This window comes from Arachis stenosperma, chromosome 1 (genome assembly GCF_014773155.1).
Source record: "Arachis stenosperma cultivar V10309 chromosome 1, arast.V10309.gnm1.PFL2, whole genome shotgun sequence".
Classification (NCBI taxonomy): Eukaryota; Viridiplantae; Streptophyta; class Magnoliopsida; order Fabales; family Fabaceae; genus Arachis; species Arachis stenosperma.
Window position 1 is genome coordinate 14,827,338 of NC_080377.1, and position 13,235 is coordinate 14,840,572.

The 13,235-nt window shown below is 39.1% G+C and overlaps 1 protein-coding gene across 1 annotated transcript; it reads right to left on the bottom strand.

Moving 5' to 3' along the window:
- Nucleotides 1–10,204: 10,204 nt before the first annotated feature.
- On the bottom strand, nucleotides 10,205–11,172 carry LOC130940634 (probable calcium-binding protein CML32). Its single transcript, XM_057868843.1, has one exon. The coding sequence runs from the start codon at nucleotides 11,096–11,098 to the stop codon at nucleotides 10,556–10,558; it is 543 nt and encodes a 180-aa protein (XP_057724826.1). The 5' UTR covers nucleotides 11,099–11,172; the 3' UTR covers nucleotides 10,205–10,555.
- Nucleotides 11,173–13,235: the final 2,063 nt, after the last annotated feature.

The following is a 13,235-nucleotide window of genomic DNA, read 5'->3' on the forward strand; positions in this document are numbered from 1 at the left end:
TTTATTCAAAAAGTGATACTGTTCTTTTCTAATTTTTATCATATCTCGCATAACCTTAATATTTATACTCTCCTTCTTCACCTTCACAGTCTTCTTTTCCATCTTTTTCTTCCTCCTCTTTAGTTCCAAGATTAAACCATAGTGTAATTGCCACACGTATTGCACCTACCTCAACATGTCATGGACCACACAGTTCCTAAATCTTTGTGACTAGTACATCCACCTCCTTTGCACTTCACCCACCAGAAGCATCCACTTCCACGTCTTCGATACATCATCTCCAACCCCGACAACATCCACGACATCCTCAAAACCAAGTTCTACAACTACCCCAAGGGCACGCCTTTCTCCACTCTCCGACAAGCAATATAGATTGTTGGATATTAGGACATCATCAGAAGATTCTCCTTCGACATCATATGCAAATTCTCATTTGAAATAGACACAGAGTGCTTTAATCCTTCTTTTTCGGAGTCCAAGTTGGCAGACAGTTTCAATCTCACATCTAATCTATCAGTACAACGAGCAATGTCGCTGTTACCGCTCATATGGAAACTTAAGCGATTACTGAATATTGGTTCGGAGAAGAAGTTAAAGGAAGCGATCGGAGTGATGGACAATGTAGAGTCATGGAGATAATAGGGCAGAGGAGGAGGGAGATGACAACGACGACGACGAGTCTTAACAAATCAGACTTGCTGTCTAGATTCATAAGATCCATCGAAGACGACAAGTAGTTGAAAGACATAATCATTAGTTTCCTGAGTATGAATTGGTTGAAAACAAGTTGAGAATTTTTTTTCTTTATGAACATTAAAGTTATAGAGTGTGCATGCTGTAGCTTGAAGTTACAGTGTTAGACTGTTAGTGTTATGCGAGATATGATGGAAATTGAGAGAGAACAATGTCGTTTCTGAACAGAGGAGATCAAGGACCATTTTGCCCCCTGTTAGAGTTATCAGAGACTATTTTGTCCTCCGTTAGAATTGACGGAATAAAGGACTTAAGTGACTGACTGACGGAGTTAATTGTTAGAGACCAATCAAATAATTAATTTTAGTTAAAAACTAAAATGTCTAATCTAAAATTTTAAGGATCAAAATGAGTATATCCTCTTTATCTTTTTACAAATAATTGTCCTCTTGATAAATCAAATATGATATTAGTTTTTAAGTGAGAAAGAACACATCAGTAAAGTAGTATAAAATGAATAGTTATTGATATTAAGGATAAATAACTTTGTCATTAAATTTTTAACTTATAAATTCAATTCATTTCAAATTTTTCTTATCAAAATAAACAATTAAAAATGGACACTTAATTAAAAACAAAGGGAAGAATAACTACTCACTGCTAAAAACCAATTCAATAGCACAATTTTATTTGACATTTTAATTTGTTTTAAATTAAAACATCATTTTAAATTTTTGAAAAAAAAAACCCTTAAAAAAGTGCGGATTGATAATAAAAGTATAAAACCACTACAATAACAACGATTTCCGCAAACCGAAAGACACCTAAACAACAAAAGAAAAAAGAAACAAGGAAACAAAATTATGATAGCCATGCACGTTATGGTTAATGGACAAAACGATAACACCTTTGCATTTCTCTTTTGATCAAAACGAATCAGGGCCCTGTTGGCCCCTCTCTCTCTCTCTCTCTCTCTCAATCCTTTTTTGCATTGCGGTTTCTGTTTCTTGCATTGGAAAACATGAAAACGGTAGCCAGTTGATCTTATATTCAATTGAAGAAACCACAAAAATCCGTATGCCCTTTTTCTAAGTTTGCATTTTGCAAATGGTGGATAGGATGGTGAAGAAGGAGGTTGAACAATATGATGAACAAACTGTGACTCAGGGTTTCTATGGAGATGAGCAAGCTCAACGGAGGTTTTCTATAAACATGATGGTTTTCCTTTTTCTCTATCTCTATTTTCTCAAATTTTGTTTTTCATTGCCATGTTTAATAGCATAGGATTTGTTGGGATAACAGGAATCTTCCATTATTATTAGTTATAAGTTAAATTCGTATCTTAAACCATTCAGAAAGCTAAATGTTTGATTGAAATTAAAGTTTACATGTTATAAATCTTAGCTATAAAATCTTGCATTAATGCAGCATTGTTTGATAAACTTTTAATCAACGTAATATTTAAATGTATGTAAACATGAATTATTATCTAATTATATTCTTAATGTTCTTTATTTTGAACAAAATTTTGTACAAATAATCTATATGATATGTTGTTACAATTCAAAAGGTTGAATTGACGAAAATGATATTATTTAAAAAGTTTTTGAAGGTGTAAGTTTTTCCAATTTTCTAGCCTCATTATTATTATTTGGTGTCTTATAATTTCTTTCACCAAGTTGATGCTAGGATCCTGCTATGCTAGTGTGATATTGATACCTTCTTTGAAGCCGATATATATTGCAAATTTTTTTTGTTCAGGATAAACAAAACAAGGCCACGGATAACAAAAACAAGGTCTTAAACTCTGATATAAAGCCTGTAATATTTTTATCCTTTTATTGTTGTTATTATTTAATGTGTTACACTTGAAGATCTTCCTGCTATGAGTTGTTTAATTTGTGTATCTAGCAATGTAGATTACAACAAAATGATAAAGAATATCTAATTACTAGGCAAGCACTCTTTATTTGGGAAAAAAAAAAAAGAATTGGCCCAAGTTAGTCTTTCTAAGATATAGGAAGCATCACTGCAAAATTTAACAAGTGTTTAGTTACAAAAAAAGTTGTAAGATTCGTGATTTTGTTAAATTTAGAGGAATTATGAGATGATAGAAACTCGGAATTACCAATCCCAAGTAGATCATAATACTGAAGAAGCCATCACAAAGAGTTTTAGAGGGATTATGAACTTACTTTCTTGTTGGACAAGACAAGATGCTTGACTCTGGAAAACCATCCTTAGAGACAGTTTATAGAAGTTCTATTTTTTTTTTTTGGGGTTTTTAGGACCTTTAACAATAAATTGATTAGTGCTTTACACTGAGAGGAGTAAATTGATGGGGAAAAAATAATACAAAAATTATTTGGAAGACTAACTTGACATCCCCTGTACCTTTTAGGGTCAACATTTTTTCTTTATATTTTCTTTGTATTTGAGCAAACACTAACTTCTTGTAATTTGTAAGAATGAATATATGCATTAATTTGCAGCTTTTACTCTACACCAATGTATAATTCATGTGATTGATAGTTCTGTCCTATGTTTCTACAGGTCACAAATGGCGAGGCACAAAAATTTGCAAGGTTAATATTATTATATGCAAATTAAGTTATCAAGTTGTTCCATTTCTTTTTTGTTTGTCCAATTAAGATTTGATTTTGGGTTGCAGCTCTATGAAGGCTACAACAGCAGAAGCAACATCCTCTCGCGGTGAGGCTAAGTCATCTGCTGTAATTCGAGCAGAAGAGATCCGATCGAGTTTGCAAGGCGAATACCCGAGTTTTGTGAAGTCATTAGTGAGATCACATGTTGCTAGTTGTTTCTGGATGGTAAGCAAAGTTTGGAGGATAAATTAAGAATATGTTGGAGGCATGCAATGCAATAATGTGTGTTATTTTGAATATATGAATATAGGGTCTGCCTGTGGCATTCTGTAAGAAGCACTTGGCGGATAAGGATACAACGATGACTTTGGAAGATGAATATGGCAAAGAATACAAGATGAAGTACATCGCATGCAAAACGGGATTGAGCGCAGGTTGGAGACAGTTTTCTGCTGTGCATAAGTTGCAGGAGGGTGACGTCTTGGTCTTCCAGTTAGTTGAACCTGCCAAGTTTAAGGTCATGCTTTTCATTTTTCTTTTTATTACTTAAATCAATATGGGTAAAATGCAGTTTACTAACGAGTCCTGTTAGAGAGCCAATAGAATATTTGTACAATATGTATCATGGGCTATTGACTTAAAAAATGAACATTACTCATATTATTCCCGAATACTAGGATAATAAACATCTGATGTCATGAAACCACTCAACCCAAAAATTTAAGCTGATTTTAGGGTTCGCCAAGAATCAAACTCTTTATCTTTTGAATCTAGACCTTCATGATACCACTCATCCCAAAAGTTTAAACTGATGGAAAAAGGTAACACTAATGGTTATATCTCTAATACTGAATCGGACATATCTAAACCTCTATTGTACACATTATACAAATATTCCATTTACTCTCTGTACTTCTTCTTTACTAAAACAATTATTCTTGCAGATTTATATAGTAAGAGCAGATAATTTAAGGGAAGTAGATGGGGCCCTTTCGCTTATGAATCTAGACAGTTATGCAAGACAAAAGCAGAGAGGCAAGCCTTGTTTTGTTTCTCCATGCTTTGGCTTCTTACATTGTATAAATGCTAACATTCTTTAGTTGGTTCCTTGGTGTTCTCAGAGAAAGAAAACCCAGAGAATGATGCTTTAGATGCTAGTATTACAAAGAGAAAACCCGGAAAATCTGTAGCAATTGATGTCCAAAAGAAAAAGGCATCAAAGCCAGGACATAAATCTGTGCAACCGGCGCAATCCGAAAACGATAGCGAAGAAGCAGTCTCAGAAGTATTTGAGGGGTTTAGAACGCTTGACTTCAAAGATGTCAAAGGATTTGAAAACTTTAGCATCATAGTGGATGGTGTGGTATTAAATGCCGAGTTCTCTACTGAGGTTAGAAACAAATACTACAAACTATGTTATAGCCAACGTGCTTTTCTTCATGAGAACCTCACCAGGGGGTTGAACTATAAGCTAGTTGTTGGAATCATAACCGAGACTGTAAACATTGCGGACGCCATAAAAGTTAGCGTGCTAGCTACGCCGCGATTCGACTTCTCGAATTGGGACAAAACCCTGCTTGCCTTTGAGCATATGGGCATGAATGTTGAGTTCTTGAGAGTGAAGTTGCGGCGATTGGTGAGCATTGCATATGAGACTGATGATGCCTTAGAAACCAGGAGATACTTCCAGTATAAAAATCAACACTCAAGAGCAGATGAGGAAATCAAGAATATGGAGTCCAAGCTGGAAGATTTGAAAGGAGCTTGTAAGGATTTTAGTGCTTACATTAAGAGTTTGAAGCAAAAAGCTGAAACTCATCAAAACAAGTTTCAGAAAGAGGTTGCTGCTCCTTGGTGAAACAAACTTGCATTCTTTATGTGGTAGAATAATGTAAATCTTGTTTATATATATAATGGGATGTTGGTTCATCATTATTTGGCTTGGTTAATTTATTCTATCTATAACTTATATTATGCTTCAATTTTATATATATATAGTGAGTACATGCTCTAATGTGAGCGCAAGTTAGTGTACCCGTTAATTTTTTATGAGTACACACTAAAATAGTCCTTGCCATTGATTGTACCCGTTAAAATTGTTTTCTAGATTTTAATTGCACAAAAAATATATAAAATATGTTGGTTAATGTGATGTAGGATAATCCTATTGGCTCATTTTGACATGTTGACGTGAAGGAGAGTGTGAAGTGTTACATATAAGACCTAAAAATTTATTTAGGTCATTCTTTAATATTAAACTAGATGAGAGAATTTAAATTGTCTGTTAAGTTAAATCAATAATCAATTTTCTTCGATTTTAGCTCTAGTTTGGAAACTAAGTTCTTAGCCACATAGTAATTTTTAGGTATATGGTCTATCTTCAGAGTTAGTTCGTTTATTGAGCTAATTTACTAATTAAAATATTCTTAGATCTAATTTGTCTCAACTTTAATACTTAACATTCTAAGTTTTAACCGTGCAAGACAATCTAGAATGATTACAATCTTTCTACAATATTTTTGCAACAAATTCTAAGAGATCATAACAATTTTTTAGTAAATGGTCCTCCTTTTGCAACCCAAACAACAACAAAAAAATAGAATTATATTACGTGTACACTAAAATCAGCCACCAATATAAAATACATGTTAGAATACAAATATATATTGAAAATAAATTAAACCACACATATATTTATACATAAATATATTAGTAACTGACTTTAGTGACTGATTTTAATGTACAAATAGTATTTTTAAAAAAAATAATAAACAAAATAGTCACAAACTTGACGATTTCTGGACAAAAATTAAATAAACACATATTTAAGACATGCTTCCACCGGTGTTAACGTTATTTAGTTATTTGAACTTATGGAACAACAAAGCACGTTGATACACTTGTATTATTCGTTAAAACAAATTATGAGACCAAAAGTGAAATGGAACACATATCGAATATTTGACCATGGTGTCCATATCAAGAGGCTAATCTTTCTAACTGATAGAAACAAGAGACTGAGAGAATGATGTGAAAAGTGTATTATTCAGTTGTATCTCAGGTACAATATACAAGGGGTATTTATAGGTGCTAAATGAATCAAAGTAATAAAGACATAGAATCCTACAATTAATGTACAGATATGCTATATAAATATAGACGATGCTAATTGATCTAAATTGATTCTAATGATTCTCTAACATCCCCCCTCAAACTCAAGTGGGAGCTAAGGATACCAACTTGAGTTTGGATAACAAAATCCGAAAGCGAGTCGGGTGATGAGCTTTCGTGAAGATATCAGCAGTCTGATCTAGTGTCCCAACAGCAATGAGACGAACATCATCAATAAGGATTCGTTGCCGAACAAAATGACAATCAATCTCAATGTGTTTGGTTCGTTCATGAAACACATCATTATGGGCAATCTGAATAGCACTGCGGTTATCACAAAAGACATCAGTGGGGGACGACTGAGGAGCACCCAGATCTTCGAGAAGCCAACGAACCGAGATAACCTCCGCAGTGGTGTCAGCAAGGGCACGGTACTCAGCTTCTGTGCTTGAGCGAGCAGTGAACGTTTGCTTCTTAGCACGCCAAGAGATGAGAGCGTCGCCAAGAAACAAACAATAACCAGTAGTAGAACGACGATCAGTAGGATCACCAGCCCAATCAGCATCAGAGTATGCCTGAAGGGTCAAAGAGGAATGGACAGAAAAATAAAGGCCATGAAATAGAGTGCCTTTGACATACCGAAGAATGCGAAGAACTGCCGCATAGTGAGTAGTACGGGGAGCAGACAAGAACTGGCTGAGAACATGAACTGGATAGGCAATGTCTGGTCGGGTGACAGTCAAGTAGACGAGACCGCCAACTAACTGGCGATAAAGTGTCGGATTATCCAAAACAGTACCATCCATAGGGGTAAAGCGAACATTAGGCTCAAGAGGAGTAGATTCGGTGCGACTATCTGTAATCCCAGCGCGATCAAGGAGATCTGAAGCATACTTAGCCTGAGAGAGATAAATGCCATCATCTGTGGAGATGACCTCGAGACCAAGAAAATAGCTGAGAGAACCAAGATCCTTCATTTCAAAGGTACGCTGAAGCGAGGTCTTGAGATCAGAGATACCATCAACATCATCTCCAGTAATGATCATGTCATCAACATACAAAAGTAGAAGAACAACTCCACGGTCGCTTTTACGAATGAAAAGCGCATTCTCATGAGGACTAGAAATAAAGCCAAGACTGCATATGGTAGTGCTGAACTTGTCAAACCATTCACGAGGAGCTTGCTTAAGTCCATAAAGTGCCTTGCGAAGGAGACAAACCTTACTGGAAGGACAAGGATATCCTGGAGGGGGTTTCATATAGACTTTCTGTTTCAAATCCCCATTAAGAAATGCATTCTTCACATCCATCTGACTGAGAGACCATCTTTTAACCGCAGCAATGGCAAGGAGAGCTCTAACAGACGTAAGGCGAGCAACAGGAGCAAAAGTCTCTTCATAATCAATACCATACTCTTGCGTACAACCTTGAGCAACCAATCGTGCCTTATAACGGTCAATAGAGCCATCAGAGCGAGTCTTGATCTTGTATACCCATCTACTGCCCACAACTTCCTGATCAGAAGGAGGATCAACCAAATCCCAAGTGTGTGCTTTTTCAAGTGCCTGTATTTCTTCCTGCATTGCTTGTTGCCAATTTGGATTTGAGGAGGCTTCTCTGAATGTCTTAGGTTCATGTTGATGAAGAATAGTAGAAAAGCAATGGTAATCAAGAAGATGAGGAGGTGGATTTCGTACCCTAGAAGAACGAGCGGGAGGCGGAGGCATGACGGTAGGAGCAGGATCATCGTCCGGTCTGGAATCATCGGGAGATGGAGAGGGCGGAGGAACAGGAGGCTGTGGAGGGTCACTCGAGATAGAACCTGTAGAATCATCACTAGGAAAAAGATCAACATTGGGGTTAGTAAACAAAGGTGACTGAGTAGTAGGAATCGACTCAAAGGATGAGAACCGAGAAAACATGTGGTGCTCCCAAAAGACAACATGACGAGATATACGAATACGTTTAGAAAGAGGATCCCAACAACGATAACCCTTGTGTTCAGTGCCATAACCAATAAAACAACACATACGAGCCCGAGGTTCAAGTTTACTATGTTCATGAGGCTGAAGAAGAACAAAACATACACAACCAAAAATTCGAAGAGAACTGTAATCTGGGGGGGTATGATAAAGACGCTCAAAGGGAGTAACATTACCAAGAACAGAAGAAGGGAGTCTATTGATAACATGAACAGCAGTAAGAACAGCTTCACCCCAAGTACGCTCAGGACACGAAGAGGAAAGGAGCATTGCACGGACGGAGTCAAGAATGTGACGGTGTTTGCGTTCAGCTCTACCATTTTGTTGAGACGTACCAGGACAAGAAAACTCAGATAGAGTACCCTGTTCTGCAAGAAAAGCTAAGAGCTTGGAATCACGGTATTCCATAGCATTATCACGTCGGAAAACCTTAATGGCCTTGGAAAACTGAGTTTTAATCATAGTAGCAAAGTTGATATAGATCTGAGGTAACTCATGGCGATTAGTCATCAAATAAACCCAAGTAAAACGGGAATAATCATCAATGAAAATGACAAAGTATCGAGCTCCGCCCATAGAGGCAGTGGGAGCGGGGCCCCAAACATCAGAGTGAATGAGATCAAAAGGAGAGCAAGCAAGAGATGAATTATTGTGAAAAGATAAAGCAGGTTGTTTGGCAGTTTGGCAAGAAATGCAGTCAAAAGATTCATTCGGAACCTGACCTAAAACACCCTGAGATATAAGAGGACGCAGTTTTCCTAAGGAGGTGTGGGCAAGACGTTGATGCCATAAGTGAAGGGTAGAGGAAGAAGAAGCAGCACAGAGATTTGGTACAGGAGGAATATGAAGACTTTCGAGTTCAAACAACCTTCCGACCTTACGTCCAGTCCCGATGATCTGTCCCGTCCGAGGATCCTGTACACGACAACCAGAGACAGAAAAGGTGACGTCAAAACCCAGATCAACAAGTTGACCAACAGAAATAAGATTGAAGTTTAATTCGGGAATGTAGTAAGTATCAGGAAGATTAAGAGATGACTGAGATATAGAACCCTTGTGTGTTGCATGCAAGAGGGAGCCATTTGCAGTATTGACAGAAGGTCCATTTGTAGTTGCAGACATGGACGAGAAAATATTACGCAACGGAGACATGTGACAGCCCGTGAGAGGACGAGGAGGACGAGCTGGCGTCGAGGTGGCGGCCGGGTCAGAGCGCGGGCCGGGTCGGGTCAGAAGCGGGTGCGCGGGTCGCAGGGAACGCTGGTGGCGTGACACGTGGCGGCTTCAGAATCGTGGGATCAACAGCAAGATCCAACGGCTACTGAAGCATCTCGGGGGAGGATCAATGGAGGTGGACAGCGATCTTCCAGCGGCGCGTGGCGGCGCGTCCGGGGGAATATGGCGGCGATCTCGACGGCGTTGGAAAGCTGGCGACGAGAGGATCACAACGGTGCCGGAGGTGACGAACCAAAGCGTCGGAAACAGGTCGAAAAAGGCGAGCAAAGAGGCACGGGTGGAAGCAAGAAGGAAGAGCAACCTGGTCGTGGCAGCGGCTTTTGGCGGCGCGTGGAGGCGCGTCTGGCGGCGGATGGCGACGGTTCTGGATGCGTTGGAATCACGGCAACAAGACGAACAAAAGGGTTATGAAGGTGACGAACCAAAGCGTCAAAAAGAGAACGAAAAAGGAGGCCAAAGAGCACTGCCGACAAGGAAAAAACAAAGGGGCTATGAACTAATATTCATTGAAAAAAAAAAAGGACCTAAGCTCTTGATACCATGATAGAAACAAGAGACTGAGAGAATGATGTGAAAAGTGTATTATTCAGTTGTATCTCAGGTACAATATACAAGGGGTATTTATAGGTGCTAAATGAATCAAAGTAATAAAGACATAGAATCCTACAATTAATGTACAGATATGCTATATAAATATAGACGATGCTAATTGATCTAAATTGATTCTAATGATTCTCTAACACTAACTCATAAGAGAATTGATAAGATGATTCATTTGTTCGTATCATTATAGAATAAAGTATATATGGATTCTACCAAGTAGAAATCATTCTTTATCCTATGATAATGAAATAATTAGCCTCCATATAAATTGATTATCTGATATTGAATTCTAAACACCATAGTGGTTCTTCTAATTCCACTTAATTAAGGCAGTTTGTTGCCACTCATCATCATGGTCATGAACTCATTCAAGTCAATAAACCCATCACCGTTACCATCCACACCCATCACCATCTTCTTACAATCACTAACGTTACAATTTTCGCCAAGCCTCTTGAGAACTTGGGACAACTCCTCCGCACTAATCTTCCCATCACCATTCAAATCAAACACTTGAAAAGCGCTCTTCATCTCCATCTGCTTCACCTTCTCGTCATCGTTATCCTCCCCCTTAAACATCCCCATGAACTCATCGAAACCAATGAAGGAATCTTCATCGGTATCGATGGCCTTGAACGAGTTTAAAGCCTCGGCATCACCGAGATTCCAACCCACGGTGATAATCGCGGCTTTGAACTCTTCAAAGGAGATCTTGCCGTCTTTGTTTGCGTCGAATTTGTCGAACACCCATTTTATTTCCTCTTCCTTTGGCTGGAAACTCGAATTGGAGGATGAATTTTTGGGCGGAGAACAAGATTTTTCTATCGAGCTATTGCTTTGAAAATGAAGGAAACTCAAATCTGACATAATTATATATATATATAATATAGGACTTATGACTATACAAAATACTAATTCTAAGATATAAAGAAGTTTTTGGTTTTGTGAATGCTGCTACTAAGTGAAGACTTGAATATATATATATATAAACTTCGGATTCCGTTGAGATAAGCTTTTTAATTAGTGGAAATGAATAGTAAAATGAGAATCTTGAACGGCTACGTCTTATCGTGACTCTTGCGCAGTGTGAGGTGGCTCTTTAGGATTGTTTTCTAATCACTTTATTTTTATTTTTATTTATTTATTTATTTTTTACCGAAAATAAAAAGACTCGAATTCACGATGAGTATTGTTCATACCCTGACCCAATGTTAAGGGCCCAGATCCAACTAAAAGGCCTAATCCGATAGATTAAGCCTAGCTAAGCACCGACCTTCACATAAGAAGTCGGTGTTCACTACGACTTGCTCTAAAGAAGTCGGACATGAGATTAGCTGGCAGATAAGCACTCATTCAAATGAGTGACCGCCCCTAAAATCTCTCTAACCGCTTCATAAAGCCATATCTTAACCTCCCTAAGATAATGGGACGGTTAACATCCTAAAGATGCGGCACTACTCCAACGGTGGTTATTGGCTCACCACTATAAGTACCCTGACACTCCTCAGGTATCTCTAAGCCCAATACTCTCTAGACCTGCTCACACCCTTGCTAACTTAGGCATCGGAGTGTCTTTGCAGATACCACCCCCCATTCACTCGCGAACACAAGTCGGACGGAGTCTCCCGAGTTGCATTCTCTGGTGGAAACTTCCTCCTTCACACGTTTGGGCCAGCCAACACCGTCCGTTCAATTAATCTCCGGTTACCCACCGTAACATTGGCGCCGTTGCCGGGGACCTGAGAGATCATCCATTGATGGCGGACAGATCCCACGAAGAAGGCCATGCGGAAACAGATTCCGAACAAGAGAATCTAGACGCAGGTAATAACAATGTGGACTTAACCCTCCACCAAGAGGTTAACGATCAGCAGAGAGAGGGCACCTCCGGGGTAAAAAACCCGAAGGCAAACCCCTCAGACGAGCGAGAATCAGAAAAAGGCGGACCATCCCACATAACTGAACTAATGGGGTTAGTCCACAGCCGCCTGGAGCAGTTAGAACAAGAGCGGGAGCGACAAAAGGAAACGGAGAGGTATCTAAAAGAGGAGATGGAACGGCAAAAAGAGTTAGAAAGGAAACTCTCAAAGCTGGAATCTTCCCTCAAGAATCACAACTCCCGCGACGAACAAGAAGAGTCGCTCTTGGGTGAAGAGGATCCTTTCAGCGAGGACATAATGAGGGCAAAAGTTCCGAGAAACTTCAAAAGCCCGGATATGGACCTCTACGACGGAACCACGGATCCAAAGCATCACCTAAGCAACTTCAAAAGTCGGATGTACCTAGCTGATGCTTCCGACGCTACGCGATGCAAGGCCTTCCCGACCACTTTATCAAAAGCAGCGATGAAGTGGTTCGACAGCCTTCCCCCAAGATCGATCACCAACTTTGAAGACCTCTCAAGGAAATTTTTGATGAGGTTCTCAATTCAGAAAGACAAGGTAAAACATGCGCCGAGCCTCCTGGGAATAAAACAGGAGGTCGGAGAGTCTTTGCGAGCCTATATGGAAAGGTTCAACAAAGCATGTTTGGAGATCCAAGACTTGCCCATAGAGGCAGTCATAATGGGGCTAGTCAATGGGCTCAGAGAAGGTCCCTTCTCACAGTCCATATCTAAAAGGCACCCCGTTTCTCTAAGTGATGTACAAGAGAGAGCTGAAAAGTACATCAATATGGAAGAAAATGCCAAGTTAAGAGATCTGAGCGGACGACCTAGGCCCCCTCCCTCAGCAAAAGAGAGAGAAAGGGAAACCAAGAAAAGAGAAGAGCTCAGTCTCGAAAGGCCAAGAAAATATCACTCTTATACTCCCCTGAAGTTTCTATAGTGGATGTATACAGAGAGATTTACAACACTGAAAGGCTGCCACCCCCTAGACCCATTAAAAATAAAAAAGGGGGGAGCCGCAGCGACTACTGCAAGTACCATAAAATATATGGTCACTCCACTAACGACTGTTACGACCTCAAGAATGTGATAGAAAAGCTGGCTAGAGAAGGTCGGCTT

Bases quoted from the DNA above. Each gene is read 5' to 3' on its own strand.
- LOC130940634 (XM_057868843.1), bottom strand. From the start codon at position 11,098: ATGTCAGATTTGAGTTTCCTTCATTTTCAAAGCAATAGCTCGATAGAA.